Below are 24264 nucleotides of genomic sequence, written 5' to 3'. Positions count from 1 at the left end.
GTTTAAGCTGCTGCATTGTTGAGGTATCATGGATATAGTTTCTCTGTTATTTCCAGGAGACAGAATCTCACAGCAGACTTCTTGATCTTCTGGCTCACAGAAAATTTCTGCTCTCTATTTGGGAATGTTCCCTGAGCCTGAGGTTCAGGAGTGTCTTAGTTACTACATTACCACAAATAAAAAGCACATCCAAAAGCAACTTTGGGAGGAAAGAGTTTATTTCATCTTGTACTTCCATGTAACAGTTCATCCTATGAAAGTCGGACAGGAATTCAAGACAGGAAACTAGAAGCAGAAATTGAAACCGTGGAGGAATGCTGTTTACTGACCTGCTCCCTGTGGCTTCTTCAACCTTGCTTTGTTATAGAACTCTAGACCATCTGGCCTGGGGCTGGGGCGAGGGGTCTGACTCTATTGTCAGATCCTTCTAGCATCAAACATTAAACAAGAAAAAGTCCTACAATGTTGCCTATAGGCCACCTGGATGGAGTTATTTCTCAGCTGAGGTTCCTCTTCCCTGATAACCCTGGTTTCCACCAAATTATCAAAACAAACAACAAACAAACAAACCAAAAAATAAAACACAAGTAGAAGTTGTGTTGTAGATGTATCCAGTGGGGCTGGGCACTTCACAAGCAGTTACCCTACTCGTTAGGACCAGTTACATTTTTCAGTAACGGCCCCCATCTATTGGAAAAGGAAGTGTCTCTGATGAGCGGCGAGAGCTACACGTTTCTGTGCACCTAAGAACAAGCATTTAGGACACAGTTGTGAATTCTCCTGATTTAGTTAGTATGATGGTGGTTGTATCTTCTTCTCTAAGATCCGTGACCATGCTAGCCCAGGCGGTTGGGTAGTACCAGGCATGATTTCCATCCCACTGAGAAGGTCTGAAGTCCAATCAGACAACTGTGAGTTACTGACAAGATAGGAGTGCCACTGTTGTACTTTAGAGCTATCCTGCCACGCTGGTCATTGGTATATTTCATAGGTGTCATAGCTGGGTAGAATTACTGGTCGCTTCCCTCCCTTGGCAACCTGCACGGCACTTTCTGTACTATGGGTGCCATTGCTCAGCAAAGAGCCTTTCAGATCAGATGCAGCTCAGGTCTTTGTAGTCCTGTGTGCCAAGTAGGTGGTGACGTCAGCAACAGGGAGTTATCCTCAACTTCTAAGGGCCATCAAAGCAACAGCCTCAGCCTATATTGTTTTGGGGGATCACAAGGACTCCCCTGACCAATAACTCATGAGGAGGATTTTTATACCTGGTATTGGAAATTTTGTTAGATGGTTAATATCTCTTGAAAGCTCAAGTGTGATAATTTCATTTAAACTCAATATGTATACGTATACAAACACATTCTATGTAATTTTAGTTAAATAAAAATACAATTCTCTATGGTATGTTCAAACTAATAGGTTTTCTGTAAACCCGTCTACTGATGCAGTAAGCCAGATCAAGCCAAATTATAACAGCAGGTTTATTTGAGCAAAGCAACTCCTGTGTAAGTCCTGCCGTCCCAGAGATCCTGGCTGGAGAAGCTGCAGTCCGAACTAAAGCAGGGAGATTATATAGCCTGTAGGCCAGGACAAGCTGGGTTTGTGGGCCAAAATCTGGGATGTTAGGCAGAGACGTGGGCTGCTGGTGGCAACAGCAGAGGAGCTGCAGTAGTCGCCAGCAGTGTGGAGCTGGGCTTTCTGGCACCTTTTCTTTGTTGGCCAGTCTCTGAGAGAGTGGGGTTTGGAGAAAGAAACAGGAATGGGGCTTCCCCCATCAAGGGCGAGCTGGAGGTTCCAACCCAGCTCAAACATCCTTAGTATTTTTTCTCCCCTCCCTCCCTTTCCTCCGGTTTTGACCTTCTCCTTTCCCGCTTCACAATAAAATGCCCCTCTCATGTTCCCATTCCCCCTTCAGCATTTAAATTTTTCTTATGACCTCCTAATTTTAAATGATTGCACTACACACACACACACACACACACACACACACACACACACACACACTAAATCCATACCTGGGGCTATTACTATGTGTTTTAAAAACACAAATACTTTATGAGCTGATTTAATTATTTTTGCGAACATCTCCTAGCACACTTCATGGAGCCCTGGGCACTACTGCTTCTCCAGAAGGGAGAGGCTATGACCGGAAGACACACCCTTCCTGAGACAAACTGATTAATATTCTGTGGGCAGTCAATGAAACCATCAAACAAGTGTCTCCCTGGACCAGAAAATCATTAGTGAAACCTAATTTTAACCTCTAGTGAGGAGACTTGCTGTATGTTTGTCTCTTCCTAGGTCTTCTTAGCTCCCAAGGGTCTCAAGGGTCTTGAAATGCTTTTTCTATTGGTGAAAACCTCCTACCAAGCTTTGGTGATTATTGTGATTTTATAGGGGAGGATAATTAAATGTTCTTCAGGTTATACATATTAGCTGCTTGTCTCTAAAACATTGCGTACAGTGCTTTGTGACATCAACTGTAAAATATCATGCGGTAACTATTTTTTGTCTTTATTGTCCTGACTATTTTGATCTACTTATTCAATGAAGAAGTAAAATTTCATTTAAAAAATTCTAAAGTCTCTTATACTTAATGTAGAGACAGCAATCGTGTTTGGATTTCTACGTTTGAAATGTTCTGAAAGAGGAAAGAATTCTTCTAGGTTCTAAGAAAGAGACCTAAGATTTAAAGAGAGCAAACCCTGTCATGCAGGTTATCATCAATAATGCAAAGAATATCTACCTAGAGGTCGTTCTTTGTCTCAACCTACGTCTGGGAGAAAACGCTGGGTGAAGGGAAAAGGGAATGCAGAATAAAAGAAGTAGAGAATTTTTCTGTCTTGTCTGTGGCCTGCACCCCGATAGGTACAGGCCCTCCTGTGGGCAGTGGTATGTATTATGACTCTGCTGTGCAGCTTCAGGAGTTTTCCCTATGCTACAATGTCATGGCAGTGAGACTGGACTGGACCTGCAGAGAGGTGCAAAGTGACCACCTGACCTTGTAGTATATTCAACGAAGAGCAGTGATCAGCTGAAGGAAAGAAATGTTGTGAGCACTTGTTCACACTGATGTGTATGCACGGCTCTGGTTTGTTCACACTGGTGTGTATGCACGGTTCTGGTTTGCTCACACTGAGGTGTGTGCATGGTTCTGGTTCACACTGGTGTGAGTGCACAGTTCTGGTTTGCTCACACTGAGGTGTGTGCACGGTTCCGGTTTGCTCACACTGAGGTGTGTGCGCGGTTCTGGTTTGTTCACAGAGGTGTGTGCATGGTTCTGGTTTGGAAGAGGAACTGTGTGGCTTGGACATCACATAGGACTGGATGGGCAGAGACTGAGAAAGAGATCTGTTCATGTCTCAGAGGACTCATGGGAGCTCAGAAATGCCCATGACCAAATAAAGTATCTTTTTGCACCTCTGCCCAATGTCCTCACATAGCCACAGGAAAACAAAGAACTCAGTCTGGAGAAGGAGATTTGTCTGAGAAAATTCTTATGCAACTAAATTTACCTGGAATTGGCAAGATTAGCTTTTTCCCCCTCCAGAGCATAAATGAGACTTAAAATAGAAATTAAGTTCCGTTACAAGAAAGTAAGTTTCATTCCTTACACTTGGGTTTGTGGCCTGTGAAAATGCATGACCATTACGCGAATACAAAATTTTCCGTCTGAGTTAGCTTCCAAGGCGGTGCACGATAATTTAGCATGATGGCTAACTAATCTTTTAAGCCAACTTGAGAATGAGCATGTCACCTCAAAGCAATTAGGAAGAAAGGAAAGTTCTAGAAATCTTGGCAAAGTCCAAAGCCGCCTTCTAGCGAAGATTTCAATTTGATGTCGTGATGTGCTGCATTTCCATTGAATGGTGAAGTATGTGTCATTCATTAACTTCTCATTCATTATGAAAATAGACTAGCAAATTGTATTCTTTGTAAGTGAAATCATGATGGAGGTAATTTACAAAATACATTAAGCTCTTTCACAATCTTTTCTAAAGGAAAAGCCAAATAGTTTCAACCACATTGCAGGCCATTATCATATAAGTCTTAGATCTTACTTTTCATTAGTTATTTCGTGAATTATGTGTTGCACACATATCTACATTTGCTTCGTCTGTGCACGACACAAACTGCTTTTTATGTGAGCCTGGGAGAAATCACATTTCAATGATTGGTTTCATTAAGTTTAAAATAAAGATGAAAGTCTAGTTCCTAAAATACTGCATTAAAACACTCTTCCCTTTTCTTCTCAAATCTGTGTATGCCTGCTTTGCTCTCTGGGGACTGTAACACGAGCCTTCATCTTTTCAATTTCGGTATCAAATCATCATTTCAAACCCGAGAGAGAGCAGATGCCAGGCAAGCATATTGCACGTTTAAAATAAGGTCATTTGACCCTCTTTGGAGTTGAAAACTCAGTTATCAACTTAAGTTAACGTGGAAGTCAGAGCAGATTTAGTGTCTGTCTAAGCTGTGCACACTTACACTGCTGCTCATCACCAGGAACATGCTAGTACATGTCTATTTCCCAGGAAAAATAGAGCCCTATTCATGATTCATAGACGCCCTCCCGTACAGTAAGGACATTCATTCTCTAACGCCTCTATGACTGGGGTGTTGTGAAGCCCAATGATGTTATTTTTGGAAGATAGTCTACCAATTAAAAGCAAACAGCCTGGATTGCTTAGTAATGTCTTCAACATTGATTGCCTGTGACTGCAAACGAACAGAGAGGGAAGCCAGGCACAGCGCCTCCTGTTCCTCTGCCGCCTGACTTCAGACCCCTCCCTGGAACTAGATCGTTAGGAGATGGAACGTCCAACTTTAAATCCCAAATGTTTTTTCCCCCCTTAATGTCCCAAGTAACTTGAAAAACACTAGATTTATTCTCTTATAGACATTTAATTACTTGTGCCTGAGATGTAATAAAATGTGCAAAGTTAATATAGTAGCAAGGGGTAGGAGCGAGTACTTGGAGGTGAGTTCAGGACACGAAGAGAAGTAGTACCAAATGCTTCAAGTGAAAGACAATAATATTTGATATGAAACTAAAATACATTCTCCTATTTTGTGACTTATAAATCATGGAAGAAAACCTGGCCATGGTGGTTGAGACTCGTAATTCCAAAAGTTCAGAGGTTGAGGTGGGAGGATCAGGATTTCAAGGTCACCCTGAACTATCTAGGGAGTTTGAGACCAACCTTGGGCATCATGATGACCTGGTTGTAAAGAAATAATTTAAGATTCTGGGAGAAAGTACTCAGGGAGGTTGAGGGGGGAGAATCATGAGGATGAGGTCTCATGAGCTGGCCATATAAGGAGGCCCTGTTTCAGAAAAGCAACCACCCAGAAGCAGATGCTGCAAAGGCAGATGGAGAACGCTGTCCATAGATGTTTTATGGACATCAACTGTCTTTGAATTTGTCTAGGTTCTGGCTTACCAATGAATGGTGCAGATTAGGGTCACTGTGATTTTTGTTGACTAAAGATCTCAAAGTATTGGTGTTTGGCTCAAAGTATTGAGCCAGGCACAAGCCTACTGATTTATTGCTCATTTGTTTTGTTCTTAATGATCTTTTAAAATGCTATACATTTGGGTTTAATTTTTTCATAGATCAGTGAAGAACTTTGTTTCTACATGAAAGACAGGAGTGCATTTGTAAGCATTTTAAGCACCCTAAGAAATAATAAGGAAGAGATTGTTTTTCCATTTCTTTATAGTTTAAAATATTTTATTTTTTAATTGTGTGTGTGTGTGTGTGTGAATGTGTCTGTATGGGGGTACGCACACACGAGTGTGTTCTGAGGTCAGAGGAGGGTGTCAGATCTCCTGGAGCTGGAGTTAACTTCCCCAGAGAAGTGACTTCTGCTTTCTGGTGTTGTTACTCTAACAGAGAGGGTTTATTTTCTTCCATTTACAAATACATGTAGCAAAATTCACTTAAATTGTTCATTGTTTTTCTTGGTGATTTACAATAGATGTGATGACTCTAATCGTTGTAATTTGAGGTTATATGACAAGTTAAAATAAAAAACTTTGACTATTTTGATTATTATAGAATGTTTAGATCACTTCCCATCATTAAGACTAATTTTCTATATAAAATTTTCAACAACAGCAATGTTTATTGCTAATCAGTATTATAAAATTTTCTTTAGAATTAATTTCTTTAGATTATTTAGACAATTCAAAAGATGTTATAATTTATTCTTCTTTTAAAAATTATTTATTTATTTATTTATTATTCTGGTTGCCACAAGAAGGCACTGGATCTCGTTATAAATGGTTTGAGCTTCTATGCTGTTGCTGGGAATTGAACTCAGGATCTCTGAAACAGCAGTCAGTGCTCTTAAGCTGTGAGCCAACGCTCCAGCCCCCGATATTTTATAATTTAATCATCTAAGCAAGGTTTTGTTTTCATTCTTTTCTTACAGAAAGACATTAAGTTGAAAAATAATGCTTGATCAGAACATTATAAATGCAAGGCAGTATTTCTAGAGTCCCAAAGAAAATAGCTAAAAAATTGTATGCCTGTATATAAAAATAATCAATAACAGTAATATTTTGTCTGTAGATCATCTTTTCTGTTTTCCCTCAAACTTAGTCTGTCACCATGCTTATTTTGTGTTGAAATAATTAATGAGAGGTTAAAAACTTAGAGCCTTTAGTATCTGATAGATGATTTACATAAGGAGGACATGTATTCATGTGATAGAAGTTGGCAACATGTGCAGCAATTGCCTTTAAGGAATGCCGTTGTTCCCGCCCCGGATCATCTGAGAGCTATGCATCGCTCATCTCTTACAAAGCAGAAGGACTGAGTCATGACTACCAAGATGCATGGTTTCAATAATCTAGGTCTGTCAGATGGACTGCGTGCCACAGAGCTGTCTCTTCCAGCTCTTATATCTGAATTTAGAATGAGCTACAGAGATGCAATCTGATGCATCGGCAGCGAGATTTTCATTTGTGTCAATTTTACATTGACGGAGCTGATTTGGAAACACTTTCAAAACACACGATGACCTTGAAATAATAATGGTCTTAAAGGGGTCTCCTAATATTCCTTTCTCAGAAAAAATGATGGCATAAAAGACACTCAAGGCAGCACCACCTTGGCCAAGATTGTTCCAAGGCATACAGTGGTATTAGTAGCAGTTTTGAGCATAAATATTTTGTTGTTTAATATTTAAATGCATTCAGCAGCCTAGGACACATTTTAAGCATGAAAATCACTTACGAATTGATGGAGATCAGATAGTTGGATTATTAACAAATATGGAAAATTGGAACTTGCATTTTAAATCATTGTGATACTTGAACATATTTCTTGCTTACCTTCTAGATGATTGATAGTAACATTTCAAGTAAGTATGAGTTGTGCTTATGAATGTATGAAATACTCTCGTTGTCTATGTTTCTGGTGTACATTAAATAACCACAGCTCTTTCGGTCTTCTTGGCCAAGTCCTGTCATGACTATTAGACAAAACTGGATCAAAAAGATCCCATGATTCCCTTCTCTGATGCAAACTAGGTCCAGCTTCAGACTATTGGAGAAAAATGGCGGAACAAGAAGAATCTGTTGTCCTTGGTGTCTAGTTCCACCCATTGAATCCAGGAAACCCACTGGCTCTAGACTACACTAAAGATATAATTTTAATTGGTGTCCACCAGCATTCGATACATATTCAATACCCCAAGACTGCTCACTGAACTCTTAGTGTTTGGTCTATCTGCAAATGATATTCTGTTTATTATTCACCCATGTTTATCTTTGCTTTCTCTGTAACTCACCAGTCTTCTAGTATCTGGGAATCGCAACTGCAAAGTTTCTCATGGGGTTTTCATTGTGAACCCTGCTTTTGGTGGGGCAGGTTAACTCAGCAATTCTGATGTATGCCAAGCTGCAATGTGGAGTAGACATTCATGGCTTATCTCCTTGCTTATAAACAATTCTGTTTGAACTTATTTGTTCACTTTGATCGAAAACACACAAAAATCAAAGCCAAGAATTCAATCAGCTTCTCACTCATGAGATAATATAACTGAGCAAAACTATTTCAAAGTTTGTAATTGTGGCTTTTGAGTTTTCTTTTCACTCAAGCCAGTTTTTAAAAATGTATTGTTTTAATTTTTTCGAGATTATATGCAATTTTATCGTCTTAAAAGTTACAAGAAAAATTTCACAGGTCAAAGTTTTATTTTATACATAACAATGTTAATATTTGTCTTACATGTGGGAGATAATAGTATAAGAGAGATAGTTTCAGGACAGGCTCCAAAGTCCAAAGCAACACAGAGAAAGCCCGTCTCAAAAAACCAACATAAAAAACATCATAAAAAATAAAATTGAATTTTCTGTAGAAAACACGGATAGTACAGAGAAGAGAAGAAAAAATGTAAAGGAATCTCCTAAGGGAAGTGAGATTGCTTTTCAGTTCATTTGATTTCTAGAGTCAGTGTGGGAAACCCAAACCTATCTGCATGGCCAAAGTCTTTGTACCTGACGTTTCCACCGTCTTTCTGCCCATTTTACATGTCATTCCCTGTGGCCTGGCATGCACTACAGGTTAATGCTAACGCTTCTCCAGGGTTTCCTGGCGGCCTCTTCATCATCCTCCCAGTTCCATTGTCTTTGATACTCAGGGCGATTTGTTCCACGCTGGAAAATCTCCCGACATGGATTCCACATTGCTGCCTCCAATTTGTTTTCTCATATTTGTCTCTTGCCTTCAATTTCTCCTCTTCAGACTTCAGATTGGTGTCTGTGTTTATATTGTTTTCATTTGAAGAAGCAGAAATCCCAAGTGGTCATATACATAAACAGCGAGATACTTATTGATTATGTAATAAGAGGTTTGGAGCTGGAGCTGGTGACTCAGATAAAGAGCAGGAACCTTGAGTATTGGTACGCCTCTGTCTGCCATTGTCTCTTTTAGCAATGGCTTGTTTCCTGTTTCCTAGGCACAGTACACACGTAGGTGTGAGGGGTCAAGAGGTTGAGGTGAAAAGAGCCTTCTGCTTTAACAAGATTTTTATTTTAAATATATCTTAGCGTTTCTATTGTTGTGAAGAAGCAGTGCCCAATAGCAACTTGGGAAGAGAGGGCTTGTTTGGCTGACACTTCCACATCGCTGTTCATCATGGAAGGAAATTGGTTCACTCACATAGAACTGTTCATCAGTGAAAGCATTTGGAGCAGGAGCTCAAGCAGGACAGGACTCTGGAGACAGGAGCTGATGCCGAGGCCACGGAGGGGCGCTGCTTAGTGGTTTGTTCCTCCAGGCTTGCTCAGTATGCTTTCACAAAGAACAAAGGACCACCATCCCAAGGACAGCCCCATCTACTCTGGGCTCGGCCCTCCTGCTTTTATCACTAATTAAGAAAATGCCCTGCAAACTTACCTACAAGCCAATGTTATAGAGATATTTTCTCTATAAAGTTTCTCAATTGAAGTTCTTTCTTCTCAGATGACTGTGTCAAGGTGTGTGTGTGTGTGTGTGTGTGTGTGCGTGCAGGTGTCTGTAAGTCCACAAATGCTAGATGAGGGCATTGGATCCCCTGAAGCTAAAGTTCCAGGTAGCTGTGATCCAGTGATTCACTTAACATGAGTGCTAAAAACTAAACTTGGATCTCCTGGAAGACGAGTAAGCACTTCCAACTAGTCAGCTCTCCCGTGTTCTTTTTGCTTTTCAATCAGAAAAAGTAGTTCTTAGAAATTTCATCTTAAATTATTTTGGTCAGAAATGGTTCCTTCACCCCAACTCTATACTATCTAATTGAACAGGAAAAGGATGGCCAGCAATGACTTAGGCCAAATGAGTCTCTTTCCTTGGGGTGAGCCCAGGGCCCACAAACACATTGCTCAGGATGACTGAGAGACGGTGCCTGATTTACCTACCACCTGTGGCTGTTGAAGACCAAACTCTTTTCTCTAGAACTTGAACTAATGGAACTAAGGTTCCACTTCTATTCTGACTCCAAGGGTTCTGAGAACCAGCTGGGGTGGTAAAGTGGGCTGAAATAGGAATCTTACTGCCCAGAACATGCACTTCCATCAAGACCACCCTCAGCAGTTCAATGACTTTCCTTGTCTACCAAACTAAGCACCAAATCCAAATCCAAATCTCCATCTAGAAATCCATCTTTCAAAACACGTCTTCATAGTCTTCCCATTTCCCCTCCTCCTAGTTTAAGTCTCAAACACCCAGATCCTTTACATGGTGACAGAGTACTATGGGTATCTCCTCTTGAGTTTGCTCTTGTTCCTCCTTTTGTTTCCTTCTCCTTACTGTGTCCAGTATATACATGATAGTTGAGATTCAACCCCTTGGCCAACATTTCTATCTAAGTCATAGGCGCTGTCTTATTTCTCATCAGGTCTTTTCTATGAACTTCTATCACATCACGTGATCATCCCAATACATCATCAAGGTGTTGCCCAGAGATAAATTCTTACTTTTTTTTTAACACTACTTCAAACAATTTAGTATTACACAGTAGGTGAAGTAGGCATATTACCTCATTCATTAGTATGACTAAAGTTCACAAGCCAATCACAAACAGTTTGACTCTCCCCAGCAAATTCACGCTCATCTATTTATGCTTGAGGAACTAGTAACTTTCCAGGCATTAGGCTGCCTACAAGTCTACAAAGGCTACGATAGCCTACTGCTCTACGCGAGTATTGATTGCTCGTTAAACACAACAGGAGTAGCCAATCTCTAAACGATCATAAACCATCTCAGTTGTCTTTTGTATGCACATGGGTTTGCCAGTACACACACAAGGTGGAATCCTGAAGACAGCCTTTGGTGTCCCCTCAAGGAATTCAGTCTACCTCCTTAAAAGAAAAGATTTATTTTTGTCATCTCAATTTGTGTTTGTGTGTGATCCTGCACATTTTTTTTTTGGGGGGGGGGGAGGCTCCTGCAAGAACAGTATGCGCTCTTAATTGAGGACTCACCTCTTCAGGCTCCCCACCACCTCCTGTGTGACAGGGACTGCCTTAGGCTTAAAGCTCCACCTGTCTTGGTTTCACCACTGTTGGCAAGGGTATGCCTTTTGGGGGCAGGGGGAACGGAACACAAGCCCTTGTGTCCTTGTGCTTGTAAAGCAAGCTCTCTACCACCCTCTAGGTACAACTTTGTTTCAAAGAAGCCTGGATCCTCCCCTGAGTCTTACTGAGGATGGGTTAAAGAGGGCTTAGTGGAGAGGAAGATGCACCAAGTGCGTTTGATGATGATGAAGGTGCCCATGACAGATGAAAGGATTCAGACATCATGAGTCTTTCTGGTCACTGGTGAGAAGAATATCCTCCTGCAGCTTTATAGTCAGGTCCCACCAAACTAGGCCTGACTGTCCAGTGATGTCTCAGGAGCTGTGAAAACAGTGTTCACATGGAGATGCTACTGAACAGCTTGTCTTCTTTTCTGGTTGCTTCCTATGATCATTAGCATAAGAAGGACCATGGAAATGGGTTAAGAGAGAATCTCCACTTTGGAACTGCAAGGAGAAAATGACTAGGTTCTCCATTTGAGAATTCTGAGAACTTGGAAGAAAAAGCCAAGGCCAGTGTGTTGAGAGTTTCTGATGAGAGAAAATTAAGACACCATGACCTTCCCAGTGTCTCGCTTCATGCATTGCTGTCTGCCATTATCGGACCTCTACACTGAGAACCCAAGCCTAATGATTTAGGAATCAAGAGTGTAATTTAAGAGTGTAATGTCATCTCTCTCTCTCTCTCTCTCTCTCTCTCTCTCTCTCTCTCTCTCTCACACACACACACACACACACACACACGGGGTGGGGGAGAGAGAAAGGTTAGTTGTAGGGGACTGAAGATCTATGGCTCTCTAATATGTGCGCTCACTACTTGTTTTTAGAAAGCAGAAACACTAAGACAGGCAGAAGTCAGCCAGTCACTCTGCTATGCTCCCAGATTTCTCTTCTGTGTGTATTTCTTTCCTGGCTTTATGTTAGTTACTTGGGCAAGAGCAACAATTGGAAATGCGATGTTCTTGATCCCCAGAAAAATTTAGCACAATCACAACAATTACTCGCCACAAACACTTTATCTTTTTACTGCGGCTTATTTGTGTCAAGAAAGGTTGCATTTCGGATGGGCATGGAGAAAACAGGGACCTTTCCAATCTTTCCCCTTTTACCTCACGGCAAGCGATCCACTCCAGGTTTTGCGGCCGACTCCGCCTCAGAATTTCGGCGGTGCTCTGGGTAGCACGTTTCTCTCTCACTCCCTCCCCGCCTTTCTCCTTCCCTCAAGCCTCCAGTGTCAGTCTCCAGGATTTTCTCTCTTCCTATTTCTAGAAGACTCGCACAGGCTCCCCCAGTCTGTGTGAAGCTGAGGTTTCTCCTGGATTCCGTACGTCTCCACGCACACACCTCCCCGAGAGCCCGGCGCTCACACCCACAAACTCGCGCGCACACACTCGCGCCGGCCTGTCCATCTCCCTCCGGGGGGGAGCCGGCGCGCGCGGTCGGTCCCACCTTCGTCGCGCACACACTGGCCAGGCGAGCTCGCAGCGCTCCACGACTCTGCGGCTCGGAACTCGGACCGCTGCTCTGAACGCCCCCACTGTGGTATTTTAAAAAAAGAGAGAAAGAAAAGACATTTCGTTGCCTTCTCCTCTTCTCTCGTCTTTCTCTCACGGTTTTCCACCCGAGCGGCTAGCGGAGCCGGCTGCATTCCCAAGCCAGCCCTGGTTGGCTTGCCATCCTCCATCTGGCTTATAAAAGTTTGCTGAGCGCAGTCCAGAGGGCTTCGCGGCTCGTCCCCTCGGCTGGCGGAAGGGGGTGACGCTGGGCAGCGGCAGAGGAGCGCGCCGCGGGCTCTGGCGGGCTTTCGGCTCCAGGGGCAAGGTGAAGAGCGCACAGGGAGCTGGGGGCTACCGAGGTGGACTTGCATGTTGCACCATGCCTTCTTGGATTCCGGCTGTGATTCTTCCTCTCTCCGGGCTGCTTCTGTCCCTCCCGGCCGCCGCGGACGTGAAGGCTCGGAGCTGCAACGAGGTCCGCCAGGCTTACGGTGCCAAGGGATTCAGCCTAACGGACATCCCCTACCAGGAGATCGCAGGTAAGCGCGGGCGCGGGCCCGGGGTCCCCGCTGCAGCCCCGGGAGGCGGCGGGGCGTCCTCTCCCTCCCCCCTGTTGCTCACTTGGTGCTCACTTTCTGCGGATGCCTCCCGGGGACCCCGCGTCCCCGCATCCGGGCGGCGGAGGCTCGTCCCGCTTCTCCGGCGGGAGGAAGGTGTGCGTGCCGGCCGCCTCATTGTGTGCACACGCGGGAGCACCCAGGTCCCCTCCCTCGCTCGCTCCCTGCGTCTCTGCTCCCGCGCCCCGCTACCTCGGTGGCTGGCCTAGAGTCGGGCCGGCCCGGTCGAGCTGGGAACGGTAGCGAGGAGACTGCAAGAGCAGGCGGCGAGCCGAGCGGGGTGCCCATAGCATCCCCCCTCGCCGGGGCAAACTTGGGAGAACTGCGGCCACAGTTCTCCCAGCGCCACCGTCTGAGTGGCGCCTTCTCCACTCCCGCCTTCGCGCCGGCCGGCGGGGGCGGTGGAGAGACGCGGAGGTTCCCCTTCTCCAGCTCTCTGATCTCCAGGTCCTTCCCGAGGACCGAGCCAGCGCCAGGCTCCTGGGCTGGGGACCGGCCACTAAGGGGACACATTGACCGGGTCCCCGGGATCTGAGTGTTGGAGTCCCGGGGCTGTTGCGGTAGGGGGCGGGAGTGCTTTGTAGTCTGTCTGCTTCAGATTTGGGGCGGGCTTTCCCGTTAGGGTGCCCCAGAGCTTCCCCGACTGCGGTTGGTCACTCGGACTAAGGAGAGAACCGGGCCACCCTGCGCGGAGCCGAGTCTCCAGCGTGGCCTCGCGCTCCGGCCCCCTGGCGCACGCGGAGCCAACTTAAGCGAGTGACCCGATGGGGGCGTTCGTCTCCGGGGTCTGCACTTCGCGCTCGGTGGCTCGCCCGATCCCAGGCTGCCCTTCCTCCGGAGCTTTCGAACCCCCACCCTCTTTCCCCGAGCCCGGGTGTACGGCCCTTCGGGCTCCACCAACTCGCGCTGCAGCCTGCTCAGGGTGTGTTTTCCGGCTCTTAGCTCCAACCGAACCCGAGCTTCAGCGGGGCTCCTAGACTGAAATGAGTCGAGTCGGGGACGGGTAATCCTTTAGCTGAGGTGGAACTGAGCAGAAAGAGGCCAAGGGAAGGCTGGAGATGGTGTGAGGGCGCGGGCTGCTTAAACAGGGTAGCTGAAGTCCTAAGTGACCTCAGATCGCTGGATCGCCACCAGACTGTGTTTTGCCAAAGAACTGGTGGACGGATGGAAAATACTTGCAAATATCTTTCAAACATCTTAGTGTTAATACGTTGGGGAATTCTTGCTTTCTTACACTCGATCTCCAGACTCGAGGAATGAGGGTCTTTACTTGCACCACAATTAACGCATTTCTATCAATTTGGAAATTGCCAAAAGGAAAATAAACTACGCTCACACGTTAGAAACAGCGCGTTGCTCTATGTAGAAGGATCTCGTTTCAACTCACAGCCAGGCGTTCTGTTTCCTGGGTCGAGCTTGCTGGAGAATCTGTAGTGAATTACAAGACGGCTCAAGTCCCCGGGATTTCTCCCACCCCGCTCCTGCACTCCCTAATTTGTTAATCAATGACTAGAAAGGATTGTGCCTGCAGCGCCTTAAGTTTCTTAGCCCTCCTTTCCCTTTGTCTACTGTTATTTCATTCTTTTTAATTAATTGATAAGGATCTGCTTCACCTTTTTAACTCCCCAAATCTCAGGAAATTCAACTTTTAAAACGTTTGGAGTAGAGATCCCTTCTAGGAACTCGTTTTCTCCTCCAATCTGGCCACTTTAAAACTGGATCTTTTAAATACACATATTTCCCAACATGATTTCAGATAAGATATCTCTAAGAAGGAAAGCAGCTAAGGATTTTAAAATTGCATCGGTATTCTTTAGTAGGCAGTGAGACTCCTGGGAGACTAGCGGTGACCCTCAGCACCATCCGGGGGCCTGACCATCAGAGCGCAGAAGCACATTGTAAATAATTTCTGTAGTCACCAATGGCTTTGCTGGAGAACATTCCCAGTGGCTGCAGACACGCTTTAGAAGTAGTTTAACTGCAGAGGGTTTGGTGGTTGTATGTTTTTTGTCTTCTCTACTGCCTTATAAATCACAGACTGCTAATAGCCCTGAATTCCTAAAAATACACCCACCTCACTAAACTTACTTAGACCTAGAATGAAGGCCACCTGAGGACTTTGTACCTTGAGCCCAGTGTCACCCACTGCTGGTTGATGGGATCAAGGTCCATGTTCCCGTGGGTTCAGAGGCACATCTGATAGGAAAATAAAGAACTGTGAGGTAACTGGAGAGTTTTTATTTGGGGAGGGGGGAGGAGAGTATGTTTTTTTCAAAGTAAACTTTACACAGTGGTAAAGTAAGTTGCATTTACTCTTACTTTTTGGAATAATCACAATTAAATAAACACATCCGTACTCTCCTCCCCAGCTTCTGGTAATATTTACATTTAATTATCGAGTATGGGGAAGCTAGTGTGGGAGCTATCCTTTCGAAAGGAAAACTTTTTCATCCTTTGCTGGTTTGCTTGAGAAAAGGCATGTGTTCAACTATTAGGAAACCTGGATGGTAAAGAACCCTTGTTCAAGGTCCAGACTCCAGTTGAGCTGTGTTTGCAAGTAGCTCAACTGGAGCATTGGGAAGTAATTAGGATAAGGTATTTTTGTATTTAATCTCAACCTTTTTTTTTTTTTTTTTTTTTTAAAGATTTACTCCAAGCTCACATTGTAAAATAGCTGTTGCCCTTTTCTCTGAGGGGTAGAGAGATGCGCTCCAGACTGTCAGGGGGGACTGTAGGTAATATATAAACTCCAGCTCTGAGGAAGTGTCATCAGAGGGCAGAGGTCACCATCAGTCTTTACTCAGTTAAACCCATGTCAGCAGATCAGGGAGACCCTCTTCCTGGAAGATCTCCACAGGAGCCCACTCCAGAGCCCCTGTCAGCCGGCTTTTCTCATACTTGGGAACTCCTGTGGTACAAGGAGTGTTTCCAGAAATCCAGCCAAAAGCTTTCACAGGGGCCTTCCTTGTTTCCTCTTGTTCTGGGTCCTGGGACGATCCTGAAGTTAAGTGCATCAGGTGCTTGGATAGGGACCTTTTCATCAAGGTCCACACTTCCCTCAAGGCTCAGTGATTCCCTTTTCCTCCTGGTGCTAAGCATCTCAGAGTCTCCTAGCAGACCGCAGCACTTGCTTGGACCAGGGTTCAGATTAGCCGGAGAGTGCTGGCCTGGTATGTGTGTGTCTCTAGCAACAGACACACATTCATACTCTGATCCGTCCACTCTCATACTCACACATATACTCAAATCCATTCATGCACTCACACCCACGCTCACACCCTGACCCCTCCCCCAACCCCCCCCACATCGAAACATATCACCTGGATAAATGAGAATTCACAGAATGTTGTTTAAGGATTTCTTATATTTGGCTTATTTTATATTTGGAAGTAAGTCTTAGTTTAACGTGATTCCTCTTTCCTTATTTATCTAACATAACTTTATTTAACACTTCATATATAGAAATTATGTGCCCACCACCTATTTATACACAACCCTTAAGCAGGCCAGATGGCTCCGTTGGTTGAAGTGCTTGCTGCCAAACCTAACAAACTGCGTTTGATTGGTGGGACCCACCCGGCGCAAAGAGGAAACAAACCTCTTTCAAGTTGTCCTCCGAACTCCACATGTGGGCCGTCACACCCATGTACACACTTGAACATCTGTGCAAAAACAAAATGAATATACAATTATTTCAAAAGAAAATATCACTTACTCAGGTTTTCCAATAAGTTAGAACACAGAAGATCTCGCCATGTTTCATAGATAAAGAGACAACTGTGAAGACTTCAGTAACGTGCCCAGGGGTGACTCAGCTAGCTAGTGTGGGGGAGCAAGCTCAAACCCAGGAATGCTGCCTTGAGCATCCATAAACCTCTACCTTGGCCCCTTGTCCTACAGAATTAAGGCCCCAACATTTGTTGAATTCACACATACAAGACCTGTTCTTTGCCCCTCTTCTTTGTGTATCATGTGCTGTTGCTCAATCCATCCATTTATGTATTCTTACAAGTTGTGAATGCCGAGTTTATGTTGGGTTTGCAAAATCTATCATTTCCCAAATCATTTTCCTGTTTCTTTTATTGAATCTATCTGGTTACACAAAGTACGTGCATTGGTTTCTTCCAGTGTACTGGGTCTGCTGAATGTTAGCGTAGCTCCAAACCTGGAGTGTTGGGTTAGACCAACCAGGCTTATGATAGATCATTACAACCACTGTCTTCAATGTGTGGTTTACCCTACTTTCTTTCTGAGCTATGTTGAGAGTTGGGGTATAGTTGGATATGAAGAAAACACTAAATGTCTTGTGGTGGCAAACAGGCCTTTAATCTCAGAACCTGGAAGGCAGAGGCAGGCAGATCTCTCAGTTTGAGGCCTGCCTGGTCTACACAGAGTGAGTTCCATGACAGCCATGGCTACACAGAGATACCCTGCTTGAAACAAACAAACCAACAAATAGAATAAAGAAAAGAAAGTATTAAACTGTCTCCATCTCTTGGATGCCAATTTGTCAAATATTTATGTCACGATCTACTGTGAAAATAGGACTTTTTTCATATTATAGTGTTCTTGTGCTTTTAATCCATGTTCTGGCATCAAATATTTATGGACATGCCTTCTTCCCATGCTTATAATTATACAGCACACACACACATCAACAGGCTTGGCTTTATTTCAGTGATCTTTAACACATCTTCTTTTCGGTTCACATGTAGATGTCCTAGTAAAATAAGTGAGACAGTGTTGAGCCATTCTTACCCCCACAGCACCTCATCTCAGTCCCATTTCTCTGCCTATTCGAAGGTTGCTGATCTTTGCCCCCTGCTTTGTTAATGGACGGCTACCTCATGTTCTGTGGATGAACAAAGAGAGCTGTAAATGAATCTGCTGAATTTCAGTGCTCTTCTTTCTAGCCACTAGATGTCTGGACAGTTACTCTATCTCCAGGTGTCAAAGCCACCTGAAATCCAGGTTATTGGGAGGTCCTCTCATTACATTTTTGATCTAGGAGTCAATTGAGAGCCTTGTAAACAAAGTTCGCTGAACTGACTTACTAAGAGAGTAATCTCTCAGTGTTTAAGGACTGATACCCTTGTTTGCCTACACAAGACCCATTTCTTTTAATTGAATTGTCTCTTAATAGTTGGTGCCTGGAAATGTAGGCCACTGTCAGGATTGCTTTGAAGCACACAGCCTCCTGCCCTGAAATTTGTGCTTGGAAAGATTCTATTCCTTTGTATAAGGACATAAGTAAAATAAGTAATATTTAAACTCCTGGACATTCATAAAACACAGGATTGTCCTTTCCTGTTATATGACCTATTCTGTAAAACGTGCAGTAAAATAATTGTTGATAAATGATTTAACCCTAGTTTCTGTCTTATTTAAACGTAAAAAGCTAACATTATACAATTCTTCCATAATTTACATCTCTCTGAAGAGTTATAGCAAGGCCAGAGATTTAGAGCTGCCCAGCCAGTATAAACAGCTGTTTAGATATTTTCTAAATCTGGATGTTACCTCACGTTCCCTGCCAAAATCCGCTCTGCCATATCTTCTCATGCATAACTGAACTGTAAGTGGTGTAACAATTACCTCACGCTATCTATTTGCCAGTGCTTTAGACAGCACCGTCTGAAAAGTATTGTCAAGCCTGGTGCGGTGGGCCTGGAGTCTCAGCATTCAGAAGGTTGAAGCAGGGGAAGCTGAGCTCTAGGCCAGCCTGGGCTACATGGTGATGCCCTGTCTTAAAAAAAAAAAAATCAAACAAGAAAACCAGAAAACAACCAAACACACAAGAACAAAAGTGTTTAAATCTCTGGTTTGGAAAATGTGAAAATAAAGGAATTCGTAGTGATAAGTCATGGATAAAACTTTCTAAATTTTAATAATCTGGATGAAAATGGGGTTTTAATGACATTATTCTTGAAGTCTTGGGACAGTAACAAAGAAACAGAAGTGATTCTATCTTTGAACAGCATCTCGTTTGCTGATGACTCCAGGCATTTGTCTCATTTAAGCGATGAGTATTTATTGTGTATGGTGCTGTAATAATTCCTTGTGCCTTGTGCTTGGTCTGCATTTCCAAGGAACTTTGATCCTGGCAAAAAGAAGAAGAAACTCAGGGCAGCCCTGAAAACTTAGTAATTCCAGATGAGATGAGGGTGGAGCGCTACAGGCAAGCAGACTTATGGGATCATTTCACCTAGACGGAGGGCCTTAGGTGTGTATTGGTAAGGGGCTGCAGTGTGACCTGAACCATGGGCAGCTATCAGGAAGGATGGGGACAGTGGAAGGCTCACATATGACATGTCTGTGAGAACCCTGGAAAACATGAGAATTCCAGAACCCATGGTCATGGACTGCAGTGAGAAGAGATGCGTGAGAAAGAAAAACCAGGGAATTAGAACCTGAAGGCTAGACCAACAACACAAGGGGCCCAAAGATAGACCTCTGCCTATTAGCCCTGTGTTTATCTACCTGGCCCTTTGACCTAAATGTTTACAGGTGCTAAACTCAAGGTTTACATTCTCCCTAAGTACAAATCAACTAAGGAAGAGGAAGGGGGTGGGAGGATGGGGGGGCATTTTACCTACTTAGGGCCTGTCTACCTAGGATCCCATGTAATTTATGCCTGTCCTGCTTGCCATGGCTGAAACAAACTCCGGGAAGAGAACCCTAAGATGCTTAGAGCCCTATCGTATTGTGAAGTTCCACATGTGTATGCTTGTACACACACACACCACACGCACACACATACACAGGACATTTTACTCACCCTGCCTCTGCCCCAGAAGTCCCTGTGACCTCCTGCCCTTCTACACGGTGACTGTTCAGTGGGGAATAACTCATGCCTGAAAAGACTGACTTCACTCCCATACAACCTTAGTGACCATCTGGGCTCTGGAATGCTTTGAGCTCCTTATTTAGGCTTTGACTTTTAATCCGAGAGTAGTAAGGGTCCCTTGGAGAAGGATTTCTACCAGCATTGGCCATGGTTTTGGAATCTTCTTTGACTTCTTTGAGAGAAATTACCAGAAGGGAAGAGCATAAATACCAGAAGAGGGGAGCTACCATCTTGAAAGAGAGTGGCGAAGGTGAAGTAGGAGTCATGAAATATTGAGCTTCAGTAGGTCCTGCCTAGGATTATTAGTCAATCCAACTTAACTTCACTGTGTGATTGCCCATGGACAGTGTGGCTGAGTGGTGGGAGAGAGAGAAAGCCAGGGAGAGGGAGATTTAGAGAAAAATGAATGTCCGGGAAGCATTCACTGACTTACTAAGGCAATGTCAGCAGTTTGGCATAATTTATCTGTTATTTTTTAGTGGATACAGAACTCCTTATCATCAGCAAGGCAACAGAATATTGTTAACAACATCAATGTGGCCGATAGAAATTATTCAGTTAGGGTTGGATGAGTTATTAATACTCAGAAAACGTCAGGTCACCAATCACCAATCAACCATGCACATCACAGAATTTCATTCATAGATTTTTTTGTTTTTACACCGTGGTAGCGTAAACACAATTTTAAACCTTCCAACAAAACACAGAACTATATAAATTTTATCGTCGTCTAGGATTTAAAGCTTGTTTTGGGGATCATGTAAATTTCAATGGTCTTTAATGATTATTAGGACAGGAATCAAAGACTGGAGTGTCCAGATAGAAGGAGAAGCCTTGAAGGATGGGCAGTGTTTGTCAAGGGAGTGGCGAGAGAAGGTGGAATTCAGGGTGGAGTGGATGGCGGGCAGGCGTCTACAGGACAACACAGGCAGGAATTTATTTGGAAGTGATGAAAATGATATTGAACAGCATGGGTGGGGTTGGATTTTTGGAGGTCTTTGGACGTCCTCAGCTGACTCTGGCAGGAACTAAGTCATCATCCTGGGCTCTTGGCTCTGATGTCTCATGGAAGGATTGTTTTGATGGTTGAGCACTATGAACAGGATGGAATCGAGAGGGGATTCTTAGAGGCTCAGTGGGAGAGGAGGATAGCTGAGAGGCTGCAACAGATCCCGAAGCAGGAAGGGGACAGTTCCAGAGGAGGGTACAGGGAGAAAAGAAGGGGCACATGTGGTCATCACAGAGCAGAAAAACATAAACACTAATTAACTAAAAGGAACTGAAAATCTAGACTGAGCCACACAGCGGTTCCAATACAAGCGTTTAAGGAAGATGAACCATTGAAAGCCTTTGCCTCAAGTAACCTGCATCTGCTGAGGTACTTTTGGCTGCAGGTCAGGGAAAACCCCAGCTCATTTGGTTTATACAGTCATTTCTTCAGACAGAACCAGTCCCAACATAGGGCATGCAGGAAGAAGTGAGAAGGAAGTATGCTGGTTCTTGGGAATTCTAGAGAACCCGGGTCATCTTAGGTGGGGTCCATGGAGTCATTCGGAGCATCCATAAAACCTGTATCTCTGTGCTCCTCAACATTCTGCACCTTACTCTCTCCCTATTGCCTCCCTCCCTTCCGGAAGTCATCAGCATATGCTTCCAGACTAAGAAGGCAGCAATCCTGATCAGAGCTTCTCTGTGAACGTCATGCGCTGATACCACTGAAGGGCTGGCTACACCCGAATGTCTGGGTCCTGTCTCACAAGTGTCCGATGGAGTTGGAACAGGTCTGCCTACAAATCTGTATTCAGGAATGTTCCGGGATGAACTATTGTTGGTTCTTTCATCCTTGAGTCTCTTAACAGTGACACTAAGTTCTGTGCAAAGTGGGTTTTAAATGCAAACTGCTGCCAGCCCAGCACAGCTAAATGTCAGATGATATTTTTGTGATCTTTTTTACCTTGATCCATCAGGAGAATACTCTGATAGTCTAGATCACACTGTTTAGCCCTCCAGATTTTTTTTTTTTAAAGATTGTACTATAGCCATTTGGGGAAATCGAGACAATCAGTCATCTTCTCTGTGCCTGGAACCAAAAGGACTTTCCTGGCTGCTGCCATTGACCTGTCATTATTAGTAAAGGAACTCTTTGTGTTGCTTTAGAAGAGGAAATAGGCAGCAGAATTAGAAATTTCTTTCACTGTGAGGTCCCCATATTTCCTTGCTAAATTGGCATGCTTTCTTGGGGCACATATGAGTCTTATTATATGCGTCCTTTTATCTGCTCTTGGAGGAATTTTATCCCCCTACCTCGTCTTTGAGTTATTCACAGGCTGGCCTCCAGGTACAGAGCTAGCCATTTTCTCCCAGTGTCTGGGTTCATATGGAAAGAGACTGTATACAGAGCCGGTCCCTTTTCGTCTCTGAATGTATTTAATTACAGATGAGCAGGCCCATTCCACGCTTGACCACCAGGACTGCACCGTTTCATCACTGGCCCGAGAGCCCCCCCCATTACTGTTCTTGGACTTTGAAGAGATTGCCTTCGTCCTTCTGTGCCCCCAGGAAAGTGGTGAAGCAGGGGTTGGTGTTCCTCCAGGGATCCCAAGCAACTCAGGTGTAGTGACTTTGAGGCAACTATTTCCTTCGCAGGGGAAAAAGCCTTTTGAAGTGTTCTGGAGAAGGATGAAGACTTTTCACTTATTTTCGTAATGGGCCAGAATAGCTTAAAGTCAACAACACGTGTGAAGTGGACTTCAAAAAGGTCGCCATGCACGAAGCATAGCTACCTGCCAGGGAGAAGCTTTAACCTTCATCTGCAGAAAATGGAAAGGCATTACTGTCCCGTAGCTGTTTGGTTTTCCTAATGTTTTTCCGTAATCCTAATGATTGACGAAACAAAGTGTAGAATCTGCAAGTGCTAATGTTTTGCTTTGCTTTGTTTTTTTTTTTTTCTTCAAAAGGCTTAACTGGTCTATTTTCTTGAAGTTTGGTGTAGTGACGGGTTTTAAAGGCAACAAGAGGTGGGAATTAACTCGGGAAACAAGCAGTTCTTGTATCTCCGCATCACAGACCTCCCAGATCCCTGCATACCAAGACACTGATTTCAGAAGACAGGCTTGCTAGAGGTGTAAGGAAGGATAAGTCACCTATAAACAAACCAAGAATCCCTCAGTAACTTCTGTTTTCCATTTGCCCGATTCCAAAGCCTTTAGAGGCCATTTGAAGAGCCGGAACTCACTCCCAAATCTCCTGTCACCTCTGTGTTCAGGCTCCCCGGTCGTGTTTGATTGGTGATCTCTTAGAACTCCTCCAGCCGTTGGCAGGCACTGAGGTTGGCACAAAGCATTCACATTTACAGTGGCAAGGGCTAACGTGCGAAAATCGTGTTTTGTGATTTTACTGCTCACGTGGTCGCCTGGTGTCTCCTTCTGCTCGCGCTCGCTCTTTCAGAGACCTGGGGATGTTAGGCTTCTGGAGGTCAGGTCAAATGTTCAAAGCTTAGGCTGATCTTGTTATAAGAATGCAATGAGGAATATATTCCTTCCGCTTAAATTACCGTGTGGGTCCCCTGAAGGCCAGTCCTTCCTACCGTGAAGCAGCGTTCAGAGTGGCCGGCCTCGGTCCTCTACCGAGAAATCTGCTAGGAGGGCCCTTTTCCTACTCCTGCTTCCTTCTCTCTCAGCAAAACCATAGCCTGGAGATATCCTAGCATCATTTACAGATGTTCTTCATGTACTTAAACGGGAGAGTTAAAAGGCATACAAATGCCTTTCTCTGCATTGTCAGAGATGGGCTATGTATACACACATTCAAACTGGAGTTAGAAACACATTAAGAGATTCTGAGGATATTGTGCAATTTTATTTTGTTCTTAACCAAAAATTATTTAACACCATGGATTTGCATCCGTTTCACAGTCGGGATTATGGCTGTAAAAGTAATAAAAGTCATAGGAAGCCACACACACTCAGAGCGACCATGGCCTGAGTGGTACTGTCTTCTTCACCTAGAGTCTCTTCTGATGGTATAGAAGATTTTCAGTGGACCAAGTTGTCTATCTGCAGTCTCATTGCTTAGAATGATCTCAATCCTATGTGGTAACCAAGGCTGCATTCTCTTGCTGGAATGCGATTTCTTACCACTGGAAAGGCTGTAACTTGTTTTCAAATGGATTTTAGCCTTTCTAACCGTTAGTTCATAAAGCAGAGCTCCTGTAAAAACTATTGTGAACCCCCTGAAATAC

At 44.0% G+C, this 24264-nt stretch overlaps 1 protein-coding gene across 1 annotated transcript in view; it reads left to right on the top strand.

Moving 5' to 3' along the window:
* The first annotated feature begins 12939 nt into the window (after window positions 1-12939).
* The window catches only part of Gpc6 (glypican 6), a 951185-nt gene continuing 939860 nt past the window's right edge, over window positions 12940-24264 (top strand). The window contains exon 1 of the mRNA XM_050150388.1: window positions 12940-13099. Coding sequence (XP_050006345.1) covers window positions 12940-13099 — 160 coding nt within the window. The remainder of the gene's footprint in view (window positions 13100-24264) is intronic.

The sequence above is a fragment of the Alexandromys fortis genome, unplaced genomic scaffold, assembly GCF_014885135.2.
Source record: "Alexandromys fortis isolate MF-2015 unplaced genomic scaffold, M_Fortis_MF-2015_v1.1 scaffold_66, whole genome shotgun sequence".
NCBI lineage: Eukaryota > Metazoa > Chordata > Mammalia > Rodentia > Cricetidae > Alexandromys > Alexandromys fortis.
Note: the sequence above shows the minus strand (reverse complement) of the source record. Positions and strands in the feature narration are given on the sequence as shown.